Below are 17,486 nucleotides of genomic sequence, written 5' to 3'. Positions count from 1 at the left end.
TTTTAAAGAGGCAATTAATTTTTATCTCATCCGTTTACTACAACAAATTAAGCAGAAATATTTTCTTCATGTGTTAGTGTAACTTCTGACAAATCACAGGGGGTAAAAATGGAACAAACGATTTTGCCACACCACTCCAGTTAATTCTCATGTTGGTGGCTTTGTTGATAGTCAAGTCTCAATTTTCAAAGTCATACACTGTGCATCACTGAATTTTCCAGCCAACACATAAAAGACTGAGAGTAAATACTCACATATTGGAAAGCAGCAAGCCCAATCATCGCAGCACTGAATCACTCGGACAGCTGCCTCTGCTAGGTGCAGCAAATATCACCTGTGGTTCTCAGTTTAGCTGGAACATGCTCAACCAATAATTCCTTTTTAGAAATCCCTGCACTTAAACTTTAGATCATAGAGAAACCTGACTTGAAGTAAAGCAGGACTTGCATGTCATCAGCAGAAATTGTTGTCATTTCACTGCACTCTTTATCCTTTTCAAACTGTTATTCTGCCCTGCTCCTAAGAGGACTTGCCATTCTGCCATCATTGCCAGTACTTGTTTAAACTGTTTCCTCCTCCACATTAATTTGTCTGCTGAACTCCTTTTGGACTTTATTACTGTCTTTATTCTTTTTCCGAAAGTTTATGGCTATTTTGTACGTCCTTTAGCATCTCAGCATGGGAGAACTTCACATCTAAAGCCTTATTAAAGCCATTTACACAAGTCCCATAAACAGGATGAGAGGTTGTGTTTCTTCATCAATTTCCATGGAAACTACTGAAAAGTTCATCTCTTGGTCTCTCTCTTTCCCTCTTTTCTTGGAGAGACTCTGGAATAGGTTGTGAAGGCTAGAAAGCAGCAAGTAAGATTCACTAGATTATATGAGAACTGTGTAATGGAATAAAAAACAAAGTGGAGAAAAATTTAGCATTTAACAAGTGTTTTAGATGGGAATTAAAATACTCATTTATAAACAAGTCCAGAGAGAACAACTCAACTCAAAGAACAGTATGCACAATGTCCTATTTTAATGGTTTTCTCTAGGGAAAAAGGGTCTCCTCTATTAAAAGAGAGGTTTTTCTCAAAGAGTACACAATAGCCTGAGTGGCAAGATGATGCCCGCTAAGCTCTCAGTGCCACACTGGAAGACAGCTTTAAGCATTTGCCTTTGAAAGCAGATTTAACAAAGGCTCTTGTGAAACGGCAGTAAGGGAAATCAAGAGCATGGCAGAACTCACTACTCCTTCATGCCGACAAACTCCTCTAAACTTGTGGGCACAGCGAACCGAATGCAAGGCTTTCAAACCTTGCCTACATAGATTTTACAGGGAGGAATTCCACTGAAAAAGAAAAGGTAAAAAAAAAAGCTGACAATAGATACATTCATAATCCCTCCACACCTTTGGAATCTAAGCCACACTAAGAGAAAACAGCTTCCGTCTTGGGAAGGGCAGAAAAAGAGCCATCATTTCACACAGGCTTTGATGAATAGACTAAACCACAACATTTCCTATTAAATCCACAATGTAATTCTGTTCAGTAATTCTTCCATTTATAATTCTCCTTCTGGAGGGAGAGGGAGTGGGAAGACCTCTCTTTGTTGTCTCCAAGCAAACTCCAGTCTTCAACCGCAGACATGCTTACTGTTACATGAGCATGTATCATGATCTCAATAGGGCAGCAAAGCTTAGTGCCGGCTGCCCTCCCAGAGGAAGGCACATACACCACTACAACACTGACAGAAGAGGTGCTTTTAGTTGAAGTAGGAACTGCCTGATTTACATCTCTGAGCAGGTCAACAAACAAAAACTGGTAGTGAAACTCATCTGTAGGACAAGCAGTGAAAGGGTGACTCCTATGCTGGTCTCATAGTAACCACCAGCAAAAAAGTTTCCCCAGAGGAAAAAAGGAAGTTCAATGTGGCTCCTCTCCTTGGCTCCCTTCTTAAAGAATACAAATAAGCTTCCTAAAAACAACAGGCCTTTTGATGAGGCAATAGCTTTCCTCTCTGTTTTTGTTTGTTTGTTAAAAAAACTTTGATTTTGCAGGAAGCACTAAGAAATGCAACCAGGGATCAACTTAAAGAACCTTAAATAGCAAAAGAACACACATCTCCTACTTCAGCCACTAAACTGGATTGTCTCACTGGCTTGAGCAAAACTGCTGAATTATTTCCCTAACAAAAGAAAGGCGCTTTTAGGTCCTATAATCTCATTTCAAATCCTTTTACCCACTCCTTACTCTTTTTGGCCTTGAAATTGCAATCCTCTTTCAGGACTAATCTTGGGACTAATTGGTGCACTCCAGTTTCTCTTGCTATTTCTTCCCCCTCCCTCCCACATTGTTCAGGTGCTGAAAAGGATGGCTGGCCAGGGCTCAGTGCCCCTGTAATGAATTTGTTCCTACAGAGTAACTGTTAATAATTAGCAGGAAGCATTTTGTCTTTAAACTGCACAGGATAAGCAGCAAGATTTCACAGAGCCAGAGAACTGCTCCACTGATGCTCAAGGAGCTCTGCAGGTTTGCAGGCGATCTGCAGCACATGGGAGGGCTGAGTGGCTTGCAGAGCACCATGCCTGGGCCAAGCCCTGTTAACACACGGAGCAGCACAGGCATTTTCCAGAGCTCCACCAGCAGTAGGAACCAAGAGGGAAGTGAGGAAGTGCTCAAAAAACCTCACTTCCAGCACTGCAACAAGGCTGCTGCTGAAGAATGTACCAATGTGAGGGGTCTGAGGCAGTATGGAGAAAGGACCACCTTTGTTTAGGAAACATTGCAGAATACAATTCCCTGAAGGATAATAAGCAATGAGGAGATTTAATAAATCAGCTAATGACTGTATTTGCAGGTAGTGCCAAAAAGGAACAATGACTTCTCTTACTGATGTACTATCAGTGTTGACCATTTCCCAGCCAGACTTTCTGGAAGCAAAATTAGTTCTTCCGTAACTGGAAACTTCAATCTAGCAAATGCATTAAAACAAAACCACAAAAAAGCTACATCCAATGGACACTTGTTTCCAGCAAAACCAAGGCTAATCTTGAGCTTTGAATCAGGCAAAATAGGACAAAAGCTTCAAAAGTTTTTCAGCTTGGTAAAACTCTGTAACCAGGAGTCCACATAAAGTTTTAACACTTTGATATTGCACAGTATCTTTACTGTCTTGAAGGACAATACAAGAAACACAATCTGATGAGATACACATTGCTTCCATCATACCTTGAAGGAGTGCTCTGGAGCTTAAATGTAGTTGTGATGACACCCACACCCTCACTCACTACTGCACACCTTTAAAGAATCAAAGAATGTTAGGGGTTGGAAGGGACCTCAAAATATCTAGCCCAGCCCCCCTGCTAGAGCAAGTCACACAGGAACACATCCAGGCAGGTTTTGAATGTCTCCTGTGAAGGAGACTCCACAACCTCTCTGGGCAGCCTGTTTCAGTGCTGTGTCATACTCACAGTGAAAAAGTTTTTCCTTACGTTTACATGGAACCGCCTATGCTCCAGCTTGTACCCACTGCCCTTTGTCCTATCACTGCACATCACTGAGAAGGCTCTGGCTTTGTCCTCCTGACACTTGCTATTCCCATATTTATAAACATTAATGAGATCACCCCTGAGTCTCTTCTTCTCCAAGCTAAAGAGACCCAGCTCGCTCAGTCTTTCCTTGTAATGAAGATGTTCCACTCCCTTTTAGGTATCTGCAAGCAGGTATCCTATGAATACATTAGCATTAACAGAGAGAAAAGATAATACTTGCCTCACCGTCCTGAGAGATCAACCCTTCCTGGGAAGCATCACTAAGAGATGGCTTGTCAGGTGCTGAGACTCTACAGAAGCCAGTATACAAGACACAAGGTTTCACTGGATTTAGGGAATCTGCTGTTAGCGCAAAGAGGCAATACCAAACTTGTTGCATAAGGCATGTGCTCTGGCACATGCAGCCAGGATCTACTATCGCTGGGGAAAAAGGCACATCTGTTATTGCAAGTATCCTCTAGAAATAGTGTGGGTACAGAGTCACACAGTGGGAACTTGTTGTGTATCTCCAATCACAGAAATAGACCGCAGGTTTGAACACAGCTGAAATTACTGATGATTTTTCTTCATTTGTACCATAGTCTTGGTGTTTTTTAAATTAAGATGGGTAATAAGTTTGCTTAGCTCTGTGCATATTACCATTCTCTGAACACTAGGCTCCCCACCACTAGAACAAGTTCATTTTAATTCTCCATCTCTTGAAAATACCATCCACAAACCTTTTGCACAGGATCCATCGCTTATTTCTGTTTGCCTTTGCATTAGAAATTTCAGACAGAGGACTCTCCTCAGGTCATCCAATTCAGCTTTCTGCCAAAAGAAAACTCCTTCCTCCAGTCAATTTTCTACAATTTTATTGAGTCTGCTTTTCAGCACTCTACCAGATGGATTTCAGACCATTTCCTTCAAGGGATTAATTCAGTCTAATAAGTTCATTATTTGTGCCTGGTCAGCGACCAAAGAAAGATAAGCCAGAGTCTATCTGCTTGCTTCCTCCTCACATGCCATCAAAATGTCAAGTTTTCCACCCAAGTGTCAATGTTCACAATAGCAATACAACTGAGCCAGAGACTTGCCTGTGAAAATCGAGCATCTGCATTAGCAGAGGGATACTGTTAATTTGTTTATAGCATCAAAGCAACCTCTCTTTTCTACCTTGCTGTTTGACAACTGGCAGTTTGAAGAAAACCTAATTCCTTGAACAAAACAATCACAGAAAAACAAATCACTGGGATCCCACTTACGGTGCAACTACAAAAGTGTCTTCACCAGCACAACTGAGATGACAGTTTGCTATTGTACAAGGACAGCAATAGCATCTTAAAATGACTTTACAAAGGCAAGGCCAAAGAAAATACAGAAACAAGGATAAAACCCCCCCAAAATAAAACCAAACACTAAAATTCTGCTGAGCAATCAGACATCACTGATCCCAGGGTTCTTAGGCAGCTGTTTGAGACCTAGTCTGGAGGCTGTCACATGTATGGTTAAAGCTCAAATATGCCTTTGTCATCTTAGACTAGCCAAAGGGCAAACTCAGTGGCAAATCCAAACAGCTTGTGCAAAGTTTCACCTGTCAGTTTTGGGTGTTTTTAACTGATCCAATGTCAACTGTTAATGGGGTTTTCAACTGTAGTGCCTGAGAGTACCACCCACAGAGTGATAGCCATTCTTCTCAAGGGCATTTCATACCCACTGTAGCAAATTGAGGGTGGCAAATGGGCACAGAAATAGGCAAAAATGAACTGCAGCACGCTCAACACAAACTGAACTCTGAGAGCTCTTGTTCCTTTATCATTACAAAACAGAGAGCTCATCAGTACAACTTGTTTTGAAAACAGGGTTCTGATGGTAATATACCCAGGGAGCAGAAAAAGATTATGGAATAAATATATTTGTATAAATACCACAGAATAAATGTATTTGTATAAAGTCTTCCATGTATATTATGTTATACTTGCTAGTTGCAAAATAAAAGCTGGCTACAGCAGAAGCTTTGTTTGTTATTAATTCCCTTTAGAAAATTATTTCATTCTAATTAATGGTTTTCCTTTTTTAATCTCGTGAGTCTTCACCTCTCATATGCAAAACAGCTAACAAGAGAACTATTCTTCATATAGAGAAGGAACTCCAATTAATAGACAACTTAAATACTTGGGGAGTTGTTATGAATTTTGCCATTGATCAGACAGCTGCCTAGGAAAAAAAAAGCCCTTTCAGGGAAGTTACATAATTGAAAATAACCCAATTTCTTTTTGCTTACATTTTTTCCTCCACCTTCTGACCCAGATCAAAATTAATGCTATAAAAATTAATGATGCCAAATTTGCTAAATGTACCTCTCTCTGTCATACACTTTTACTAGAACCTGCATCCTGCAATGACATTCTGTCTTGAAAAACTACATCACCACCACACTCACACAAAATAAAATCCAGAACTATATATGCTTCTAAACACTAAAGGGTCCAAAAAAACCTTGTTCTGAAAATCATAGTGTTTCAAATAAACCTTACTAAGTTTTTCATCAAGTCTGTAACACCATCTGAACAGAACTTATTTTGGAAATAAAGTGGAATCCTGATAAAAATAGTTACAGAAAACAAAAACAGTGAGAAGCATAGATCTCTGCAATATTTATATTATCCAGGCACACAACACAGAGAGCCCATCAGTGATGCTGAAAACTGTAGCATAGAGAACTGGGAAGAGCAGTCAAGGGGCCATATGCAACAAATGTGAAAATTCACCAGCTGTAGAAAGTTGGACACTGACTGCTACCTTTGAAAAGGGCAAAATAATAAACTACAGTTATCCCATTTTCACAAATAAAAGTCCTTGTAGTATGGGCTGTAATACCTAAAATATGTCATACAACCTAATGAAAAGAAAATTTAACAAGTGCATGCATGCTGCAGCAAGCCAAGAAAGTAATACATTTACATTTGTATTAGTAAGACCCATTGGCTGTGCAATCTTGGATGATTTAAGAGCAGAGCAATGAGTAATTACCCTACACAACTGAAGCATATGCATGAGCCTACAGAGCAAATTCTGGCAATTAAAAGGAGGACATTTCCAACAAAGTAGAAATGAGTCAAGGTAAAGAGAAAGGAAAGATATTTTATAAAACTCTGATCCATCCTCATATCTGACCAGGTCAATCTCTTCAGGCATTCCCCTTTTACAAAGGAAGAAAAAAAAAATCTTAAAACACAGAGGTGGTAAGTACAGAGGTGGTAAGTAGAGAGGTGTATGTGACAACCCAAACAACTGCACTTCAAGAGGCAGCAGAGCCAGGCTTTACATTACCAGCACTCCTTTCCTGGTTTCCACAAGTTATTCATCAACAAAATGAACTTCTCTAATGTGTTTGCTAGTCAAACTGTCTGCACAAACCTACTTCAGGCAAGCTGTCTCAAGCAATTCTGCTGTCACTGTTGCTCTAAGTACTTACTCTTTTGTAATGAAAATAGGTCACCTGCACTAAACCAGTGCATTTTGATTCTAAGTGCAAAAGACAGCAGCTTCCCTGGCAGCCAAGCTGCCTTTTGACGTAAAAAAGTGCACTGTATTTGCATATACCTGTGCACTGAAACCCCACAGGTTTGCACATTTATCACTAAAAATGCATGCAGTCATAGGGTAGAACAGCTTCAGCTGCAAAAAAACAGGTATCTTATAAAAATTATAACAAGATGAAAACCATAAAGTCAAAATTCAAATTCCAAGTGTAAAAAAAGTTTCAGTATGAAAAAACCCCCAAACCTCTATGCTTTTTATTCAGAATGAGATATTTTAATACCATTTAAGGCCAATCATTTTTTATTCCTCCAAGGCATGGGCATTCCTATGAATGGAAACAACTCTGGCAAAATAGTTTTATTCATACAAAACCCAGTTCCACCAAAATAGGAAGAATGTCACTTTCACATAGCAGGATCATACAACAGAGGACAGATTCACACACATTAAAAACTGGACACAAACAGAAATCCAGGTACCATGGTGATCAAGGGAGTCACAACAGCAGAACAAACATTGTCAGTAATCATAACCTGAAACTCTAACCCTGAGCTGAAGTTTTATGACATTAAAACTCATAATCACAATTCAAGAGTTCAAATATTAACAAACTTATCTCCAAATTTGCTTTTTTGAAATGAACCAATGACCCCCCCTGCCTTCTTCAGAAAGCATACCAAGCAAGCTACATATAGAGATACTACACTAGCAGCATACAGTATACTGTGTATGCAGCCTAAGGAACCCAGAAAAAGTGTGTTGGCTAATAAAGATTCAGACAGTCTCATCTGTGGAAATTTGTTTTGAATTTATGTGCTTTTTTTAATCTGAGAATACAACTGAAGAAGCAGCTTCAAGGGGAATCAACTCTCAGTTTAAGATTTAGGGTCTTTAGGATTTTAAAAAACGATTTGCAGAAAGACTGATCGATACACTGGCTGGGATTACAGATGCCTAACACAGGCATGAAATACAAATGTACTTACAACTGCATGTATAAAGTAACTGGAAACACTGTTGAGACAATGTGGACTGGTACAGATTCCCCTTATGACAGGGCGGTGTGGAAACCAGAGAGGATTTTTTTTTGACGACAAAGACATGCTGGCCTATGAGGTCTGAAGGTCAGTACATCTTTCTCTGAAGCTCAGTATCTCCCAACTTGCTGTCAGCTGGCCTAAGTTCCAGGCTGGGGGGTCTACTATCTAGGTCAGTGTTTTACCCCTTGATGGTTAACTCAAGACTTGGTGGTTCACCTATATCACATGGACCTCATCTCATTCAGATTTTCCAGTCACACCACAAGCAGCAATGAAACAAGACTGTGCAGAGAAAAGAGGAACTGATTCTCCCTGGCCATGCTCATCTCCCAGGATGTTTCCCTATGGACAACCAGTGTTTCTATAGTACAGCTGTCACCTTTTGTTATAACCTGGAGAGAAGGTGGGTCACTTGCAGCCAGTTTCTCCACCTCTTGGACACAACTGGACTGTCCCAAGATGATGAGGGGCTGTCACTTACACGCTTGGTCTCTTCCATTAGGCAAGGCTATTGAATCTGTGTGCAGAACTGACATTATCAGAAGGATATTACATACAGAACAAATAATTTAGACAAATGTTGGGAGTGTCACACACAGAGCAAAAACTCTCTCTTGTACTTTAAATATGTTCTCCATTCCCTAATATACATTCAAATGTCAGGTAGAAGGAAGAAAGGTCCATGCAGGCTTTTGTTGAAGCCAGAGCTGCAATTCTTTCCTATTTATTCAATGCACTTTACTTTGAGTCTAAATGAGCATTGAACAAATCACAAGGAGTTGAAGTGCACAATGTCTTAAAATCACAAGAGTAGCCTTTCCAGAAAAGTCACCCCTTCCCTACTGTTTGGAAGATTCTATAATTACCATAACTTTTTTTTTAAACCACAGTAACTTTATTACTATTAACATGACATTAGAAACTCTTCTGAGAATTTCAGTCTTACAACAGAACAGCAAGTAAGGCGATTTTCCCCTGTACATCTCACTACAGGCACCAAAGGAAAGAAAGCAAATAACTAAAGGAGAAGTGAAGAAAACCCAAAATTAAAAAATAAAATAAAATTGAGTTCTGGAAATAACATTTCCTGACTCCAAGAGCAATAAGATATGACACACTATGATACTATTTGCAGCTTCCCAAGCCTCATGAGTCTGTTTTCAAATGCAGAAGTCAGATCATTTCCACTGCTTAATACTGTTAACAAACATGATGCTCATGTCATCCACTGTTCATCACTTGCTCCCAAGTCTTAATTTTCAACTACTAAAATTTCAGTGAACTGTTACTGAATTTCCTTACAAGGATTCCCCACACATGCAACTGCTTCAAGTTATAATAGTGATGCAATGGCTATTAATGGGACAAAGGGTGAAAGATGGATTGAACCCTGCCAAGTAACCAAAGGAGATGTGTAGTCCATGCTTTCTGCTTTTTGCTGTAACATACAGCTCATGCACTGCAAAACATATGCCCTAACTGCACAAGAACACACCCTGAAGATAGCAAAGAAGAGAGATGGGGTGTTGCAGGAGACAGTCTCAGTCACTTGCTTCCAAGTTTCTGCAGTCAGCAATTTACAGCTCTGTCAATGAGGCCACTCTAACAATTCTCATAGTGAAATTTCCAGGCTTAGAGAGGGATTTATAAATAAACAAAATACATACCTAGGCTATCCTTTTCCCATGAACCAAAGTGGAAATACCTATGGTACCATTCCAAGCTAACTTTGGAATAAGGCTGTATCTACCTATAGAAGTCATAGAGTAGAGAGGAAGAAAAAAATAATAACCACCACCCCGCTCCCCCCACATAACTGGGAAGATTGTTCAACAAATGTGACTGTGAATAATACAATGTAAAGCAAAGGCTGCTCAGCATCTAAGGAAAGGATGCTCCCTCACAGTTCTTTACCAGATGTCTGCAAACATACAGCCAAAACAAAGACACAACCAAATCTTCATGTATTCCGAAAATGGGAAAAAAGACATTTGTATTATTTTGAGGGTATAGATGAGGAAAAATTGGTAACATCTCAGCTGAGCATTTATTTAATTTTGAGAGGGACAAAGACATGACTAGAGGGTTGCTTTTATTTCCACCAGCTGTTCCTGCTAAACAGAAGCATGCTGAAGAACAGATGCATAAAACTGTTGTGTGAAAGAGGGCAGACTCGGACTTTCTGCTCTTCTTTCTCTCTCTAGGCTCTGCTGCCACCTTTCCTAATTTATCTCCCTCCCCTCTGCCTCCTTCATACTAAGTTCCTTTTAAAAGGTAAGAGCTGATCTGTTGTTTTCTGAAACTATGCTCAATGGGCCACTTCTCATATCACAGAAATCTACCAGCTAGAGATCTGATATGAATATGTCAGAAAACAAGTCCTGGACTGACAAAGTCCTCAAATGCTTATGTACTTACAGCATTACAGTTATCCACTCAACAAAAAATTCTGTTTTCTTTTGTTATTCCTACCTGACATCCATTCCAGAAAGCACAAATAAAGGGGCACAATCCTGAAGTACAGATGCTCTTCAAACCTGCGTTTCCTGCCATTCTGAACTACAAAAGCAACAAAAGATTCCCCGAAGACTCCACCTTAACACCACACCAAGAGAAAAAATTCATTCTGGTGTTATTCAGGGAGCAAGTATTTAGATTGATTTTTATAAAGGGATTGTAACATGCACATAAATTAATATTAGACTGCTCTATGGTCAGCTTCATTTCCTATTGAAAGCAAAACTCAGAAATACAGAATTCAATCTGTACTTCCAGATTGCAAAGGACAACCAATCAATTTATTTTCCAAGTCCCTTCTTGCAAGGAGACATCCTGCAGTGTCTTTCATTGCCTTGAAATTTTCAGTGAATGGCAAAAGGTTGCTTCACCAGCTTCACCAAATGGCCTCAGAAGATCACTTCTGATCTCAGCTTAAAAAGTGTACAGATAAAAAGAGTGCTTATATGTTATCCAAAAGGAGCTGTTTCAATAGGAAGGAGCAAATCAACAAGGAGCCCAGCGAAGCCTTTATGAACGAGTAGACTAAGGCAATGCAAAAAAGAAACCACTCTTCAGTTTCCATCCTGGGCATGTGTGCAACTTCATCACATAGAGCAACTTACGACAGATGTGTCAACATTTGCCAGTGGTTTGAAAACTACAATTAGCAAAACACACTGTAAATACGAAAAGCCGTGCAATAACGCTCCACAGGTCTGCAAAGGGATCTACTTTTTATCCACCTGTGAAACTATTTCTGTTATTTTACATTTCCTGACAATTTTCAGCAATAGAAGAAATACAGTTGAGAATTAGCCCTGTGTAATACATACAGGGAAAAGAAAAATCTATTTAAGATCTCCTTGAAGCACTACTAGAAGAAAAAAAAAATCCTACCTACTGCTCAGTTATAGAAGACACAGACTTACATAGTTACCTAACTGATGTTGTGTCTATAAATATATTTAAGGGTTGCTATCGACAACGCTATTGTAAATATTTAAAAAGAAACACATTAGAATAAAGCACTGATTTTTCCACACCAAGGAGAGCCTTTTCTTTATAGTGCTGTGCATGAGTGCTAGTTCATCCCTGAAATTAATCCTAAGTGACATGATATATGCTTCAATTAGAAGAACCAGATAAAAATCCAAGGGCTTTTTAGCTATTTGGCATAAGTATTGTTTTTTAAGAATACACACTCAACACCCAATTAAAATGGAAACAATTCACACTACTATACTCTCCTTCTTAAAGATAATCTTCACCCTGAATTGCGGAAGCAATTCAGACACCTGTAGTCTGAAGTCCTTTTTCATGTACGAAGACTGAAAGGTTGCCCTTTTTTCCCTTGCACTTCTGCACATGGAACCCAATGTAATCCAAACCTACTGGTTTGAGTCATATGTCTGATCTCAAAACGATACGAACGTAACACTGACTCCATCATCCAGATGGGTATAACTCCTTCATAGAAGGTTCTTCCTGTCATGTTTATGCAGGACGCTCTAATGAAGTTGTAAGGTTAAATTATCTGATTTAATTAACTCTGCTCAGAAAGGGACACTTTGTCTGTTCAGTGATCATCTTGCTTGTGATATTTTTACAATACATTCCTTCACTCTGTGCTCAATTCACCCTTAAGCTGCTTATGCAGATACTAAACAGAACATGTGATTCATTTGTGTATCCTTATTCTTTTAAAACATCTGATAAAGACAAGCAATAGGTCAATTTGCCTCTGTGGAATTGTGCCAACTGATCCTTATAAACCTTGTAATACCTCTGATTAATTCCCTTCCTTCCTAGAGGCAAGAGTACTATTGGCAAATTCTCTGGTTCCAGACATACTTCATTAATATCAGGTTATACAGATTTTCGTAGCTGTGGGCTTCAGTTACATAAGATGGATGCTCAGCAAAACCTTTGCCACTCAAGGATTTTTTTAGACGTGTTATCTTCGCCATCAGAAAAGCTTTCCCTTGGAATCTGTTATTATGACAATGCATTGTTTTGGAGATCCAAGAGTGAATTCACATTTTCTATCCATTATTGAAGCCTTTGTACACATGAGAAAGAAATCACACACATATGGGATTACTGTTTATCCAAATGCAGGGAATGTTCAGCTCCTTATCAATATATCAGAAATATATTTGAAAAAAAATTGTCATGCAACTGCCAATGCATAATTAAATCAATTCAGCAGTCATTGATGGTCTAGACCAGCCTTGTTTTGATATTTTGCCAGTAATTAGTAGACAACAAATAAGTATTTTAGAAAACCATAGGAAAATTATGTTTTCTTGACAGTGGAATTTCTGAAGGACATCCAGCTAAAAATAACAGTAAGACCAAAACTTCTTCATACAAAATCCAGCCTCCTTTGGGTCTCTCTATTCATGAAGCATCTGCTACTGCAGCCACACAAGCTCTTTGGTTTGTGATGCAGCCACTACAAAGAACGACTGGAAAGCACTTAGCTGCAGAAGCAGTGCAGTAGCAGCTCTGACACCCCCTGGTTTCCGAGGAGAGGAAGTTTATCTTTTGGTTTTGGGACTCACTCATGGGTTATTTTGATAGCATTCTTCCTCTGCCTCACTCAGAAGACAACTTTGCTATTGCCCAGCTACATTTGGGCACTGGTGAATGCAGGCAGTCTTTGAAAACGCTTCTGCTCTCCCACACATGAAAACAGGTCATCAGGTTCTAGCCACCCAGGGGGCAGCATGACCTCTGCCCAAGGTCTGCAGCTCCGTGGGCATTCTTTACCACATGCAGCAAGTAGAGCAGCGGGCCCACAGTCTGCACGGCAGTCACCCAGGACAGACTCCCTAACACCCAGCCAGGGCACCTGTATGGCTCATCCCTGCAAGCACTGCTAGCACCAGCACTGCTGCATCACTTCCTTCTAACTAACCTGGAAAAGCTATCTGTGAGCTCCTACAGGCAACATCTGCCAGCAAATTTCTCAGTGGTTCTGGCAAACCTGATCCATTAAGTCAACAGTCACTTCAAACATTAAAAAAAAAAATAAATCCACCTGCTTTCAACCCTGTGTCTTTACTGGAGTTATTTGTTTGGGGGGATTAGAAGGGAGCAAAATCCTTCCATTTCTGTGTTAGATGTGCATTACACTTTTACTTGATACGACAATATTTGAATAAATCTGTATGGGCATAATTCAAATACTCTTTAAACAGAAACAATGAAGTGGTGCTCTGGATACAAGCCATGTTTAAACACACAACTTACAATTTCAATGCAGTTACTCAAATTATTTATCTATCCTTCTGCAAAACACTGTAGTAGTGAAATCGCTGGGAACTGGAGAAAATGTAAGCGAAAAAAAATCCCTTCGCTCCACACATCAGAGAAGGAGCCAGCTGCAGCTCTGCTGCTCCAGGAAACCTTCCTCACCGGCTTACCATCAGCCAGCCGCTGACTTCAAAGCGGGGGAAAGCCCTCGGCCTGCCGCGGAACACAACACCCGGTAGCGGGCCCCGACTCCGAGAGAGCGCGGCGGGGCTGGCGTCGCTGAGCGGGACCATCCGGCACCGCCCGGTACCCGCCGTTACCGCGGCAACGGCGCGCGGCGCCCCCACGGCCGGCCCCCTCGCCACACAGCGCCGCGCGGCCCCGTGACGCAACGGCTCCGCGTTGCCAGGGAGACGCCCGCGTTGCTATGGCGACCATCACGCTCCTCGGGCGGCAAGGGCGGGAGGCCGCCTCTCCCGCCCCAGCCCCGCGGCCCAGTCCTCGACCCCAGTCCTGTCCCATCGGGCTCAGCGCAGATGCTGAAACTACTCCGGAAAAGCATCATCACCCCACCTCCCCCTGCCCCCACCTCCGAACCCCAAGAGAGCCATCGCAGTCACTCAGTCCCGGTGGTGCCGTCGATCCCTGCTACGGCTGGTTAAAGACACCTTCCTGGCTTTATGGGGTGTGGTACGGCGCTGGCCATGACCGGCATTTCTGCCCCTACTGTGGCACGCTGCCAACATTTGGGGAAAGTGAAAGAAACAAGTTCTGCATTAGCAGCAAAGCAAGAGCATCCCCACATGGAGCATGGCAGTTGTAGATATACTTCTTCCTTCACTACAGCCAGATCAAAACCAAATGCAAATCAAGTTAAACCCCCCACCCCACACCTAATTTCACTGAGGCAGGGCAGAAAAATGTCTCTTGCTCTCCCTCTCACCCCTCTGGCATGACCTGGAGAGCAGGCACTTAGGCAGGGGGTGTAACTACAACAAAGACCATGGGGCTCGACTAGAAACCTGAGAGCAGCACAGGCAGCACAAGACCCATAGCTCACCTGCGGAAAAAAAACATCCCATCTCCTTCAAGTGAGGGTACTGTGCTTCTATCTATGCAAAAGTGTAAGTGGATACTTCAGAACTCTTCATCTGGTTACATGCATTTTAATTTCAGGTGTTCTTTTGCTAAAGGGCTCTGTGGCTCACATGGGAGGACTGCCACGCAGGAGAATGGGCAGTAAGGCATCTTAAATGCAGGCTGAGCAAGGCCAGGTTGCCACCAGCACTCCAGGGCTTTCTTTGCTAGCACATTTCTAAACTGCATCACTTAATTACATTTAACATCTTACCCAAGATTCATACACAACACTGGATGAAAACATTGAGAGTTGTAAAATGCATCTAGTTCTTACCTTTGATATGCCTGAGGAGATGTGGGAGGTGTATTGAACACATGCGAATATGGGTGATAGGGTGTCTTTTTCAAAGCCTGAATAAGATTTTGTCTATATTCTGGGTCTATACACCACAAGGACCCCTTTCCAATACTCTGCAAAGAAAAAAGAATTAAAAAAAAAAATCAAATATTTGATCTAATGGCATAGCCTTCTTTAGTTAGCAGTATTTGTCAGGAAAAGCATTGAGTTTGGGATTTTTGTTTTGAAAGAAGTGAATATAGTTTGCTTGCAAGAGACTATTGCTCCATCAATAACGTATTGCAACTGTACAGTTCTTGGGGTAAAAAAACCCTAAGAATGAATGTTTGGTTGCTTCCCCACTCCCCACCTCCACCCCCCGCCTTGTTACTAGTTAAGATGATTTAGTAACATCTGGCAATTTCCCCATCACCTTACACTGAAAAATAAAAAGCTACCATTACTGTTAAATGGAAACTTTAAATAAAATTGTATTATTTGTGGAAGTGTCTTTTGATGCTATACTAACAAGAAATAGGGCTAAAAAAGGAGGGGTTTAAACACCCTAGAAACTGTTTTAAAAATAAAAGGACTTAATCCTTCAACCCACGTGACATCAGTGCATTATACTACAAGAAGAAATTAATCATTCCCCTCCCTGCTGCCAGGGGGAAAAAAATACCCAAATCCCACAAAACAAACAAGCAAATACCCATGGTATAATCAGAGTCTAAACCATTTAAGGGTGTTGTGAGACTGTGAACAGTTAAAACAACAACTACTTTTATCACCCTTTCTGGACACATAGCAACTCAAGCAGTCAATTTGTAATGCTAAGACTACGCTAAAATTCTGTATTTATTCTGCAGTTACAAGCAGTGCAATTTCAGTTCTTGTCTCAGTCCTATCAGAGGTCAGGGTGAAGATATTTTTAATTGTTTTGTGTAAGTTGTCTAATAGAAAAATATCTTTCCCTCAGCTCCACTAAGAAAGCATACAAAATGATAGGTCAGGAGCAGCCTTGGTCTGCTTGAGCAAACCAAACACCGGTCCTAATTATTGACTGAACTCCACTGGCAGGCTTTCAAGGCATTACAATAAGATTTTTGGTAAATGTTGACTTTGTCTGGAACAGATGGAGGGGGCTGTGCTACCAATTTAGCCACTTTTCAGCCTAGGACTACCTTTTTCTCACTTCCAACTTCTATCAGCAGAAGCAAGGCTCTCAGTTTCATGTGTTGAAGAAAACACACACACAAAAATCACACCAGAAGTGGGATATTATTTCCTAAAGCCACAAGGAAGACCAAAACCAGACACTTATTTCTGTTAAAAACTTATCTTTGCAGAACCGTACCAACTCCTACGTGCTCCTTTGCCTCATGGATAGCTTTGGGATACACAGTGCAACATGCAAAATACTTAGAAACCTCCTTCTGAGACTACAGATACCAAATCTGTACTAAAATCTCCCTCCCCCCCCCCCCCCCCCCCCCCCCCGACAGAAGAATGAAAATTAAAAATCTTCCCCAGTATCACTGGATGACTGTGAGGGAACATCTAGCAAGTTCATGTGAGACCTGGTTTGAAAATAAAGGATAGAAGCTCAACCATCCCACAGGAGTTGTAACTGCTTTCTTTCAGAAATGAACACATCTGCTAGAGGGGACAGAGAGGAAATCATGCTGCTCTGGTGGAAGCAGAAATGTGGGGTCAAGCCTCTTCAGGATATCAGGGTTCAAGACTGTGTCTCCTCTTGTTTCCCAGGGGTGCCCCACCAGAAGGCCACTGAACAGTCTAAGGAAAGACATTTTCCAGCTCTTGAGCTGAAACCAGGTCCTTGCTTGGCCAAAAACCCCAAGACTTAGTAGGCCAGAGAAAAGGAGCAAGATATTTGTGCTTTCACTTCAGTAAAGCACTACTGCAGATGCCTAGAAGATCTACTGCTGGTGTCAGTGGTAGAAGCTATATGCCACACATCTCAAACCAGTCTGCAAAAACAAGGTTGTTAAGTTTAACCCTCCTTTAAATATGGGACAATAAGCCAGAGACTTGACACGATAAGTCTGGTAAGTGACTTTTTAGGCAAAGGACAGAGTCAAAAATAGAATCCAAACCTCTTGCATTCCACTTCCATGCTCCATCCAAGCAAGAAGAACACAAAATTTCCTTTTAAGCAAGCAACAAGCAAAACTGGGAACATT

The 17,486-nt window shown here is 41.0% G+C and overlaps 1 protein-coding gene across 10 annotated transcripts in view; it reads right to left on the bottom strand.

Moving 5' to 3' along the window:
- Positions 1-17,486, bottom strand: part of FOXN3 (forkhead box N3) — a 214,428-nt gene that overhangs the window by 84,792 nt on the left and 112,150 nt on the right. For all 10 annotated transcript variants that reach the window (XM_054161925.1, XM_054161922.1, XM_054161923.1 and 7 more), the window contains one exon: positions 15,280-15,416. In XM_054161925.1, coding sequence (XP_054017900.1) covers positions 15,280-15,416 — 137 coding nt within the window. The remainder of the gene's footprint in view (positions 1-15,279; positions 15,417-17,486) is intronic.

The sequence above is a fragment of the Dryobates pubescens genome, chromosome 5 (assembly GCF_014839835.1).
Source record: "Dryobates pubescens isolate bDryPub1 chromosome 5, bDryPub1.pri, whole genome shotgun sequence".
NCBI classification, from domain to species: domain Eukaryota; kingdom Metazoa; phylum Chordata; class Aves; order Piciformes; family Picidae; genus Dryobates; species Dryobates pubescens.
The sequence above is the reverse complement of the archived record's forward strand: the minus strand, read 5'-3'. Positions and strand labels throughout refer to the sequence as shown.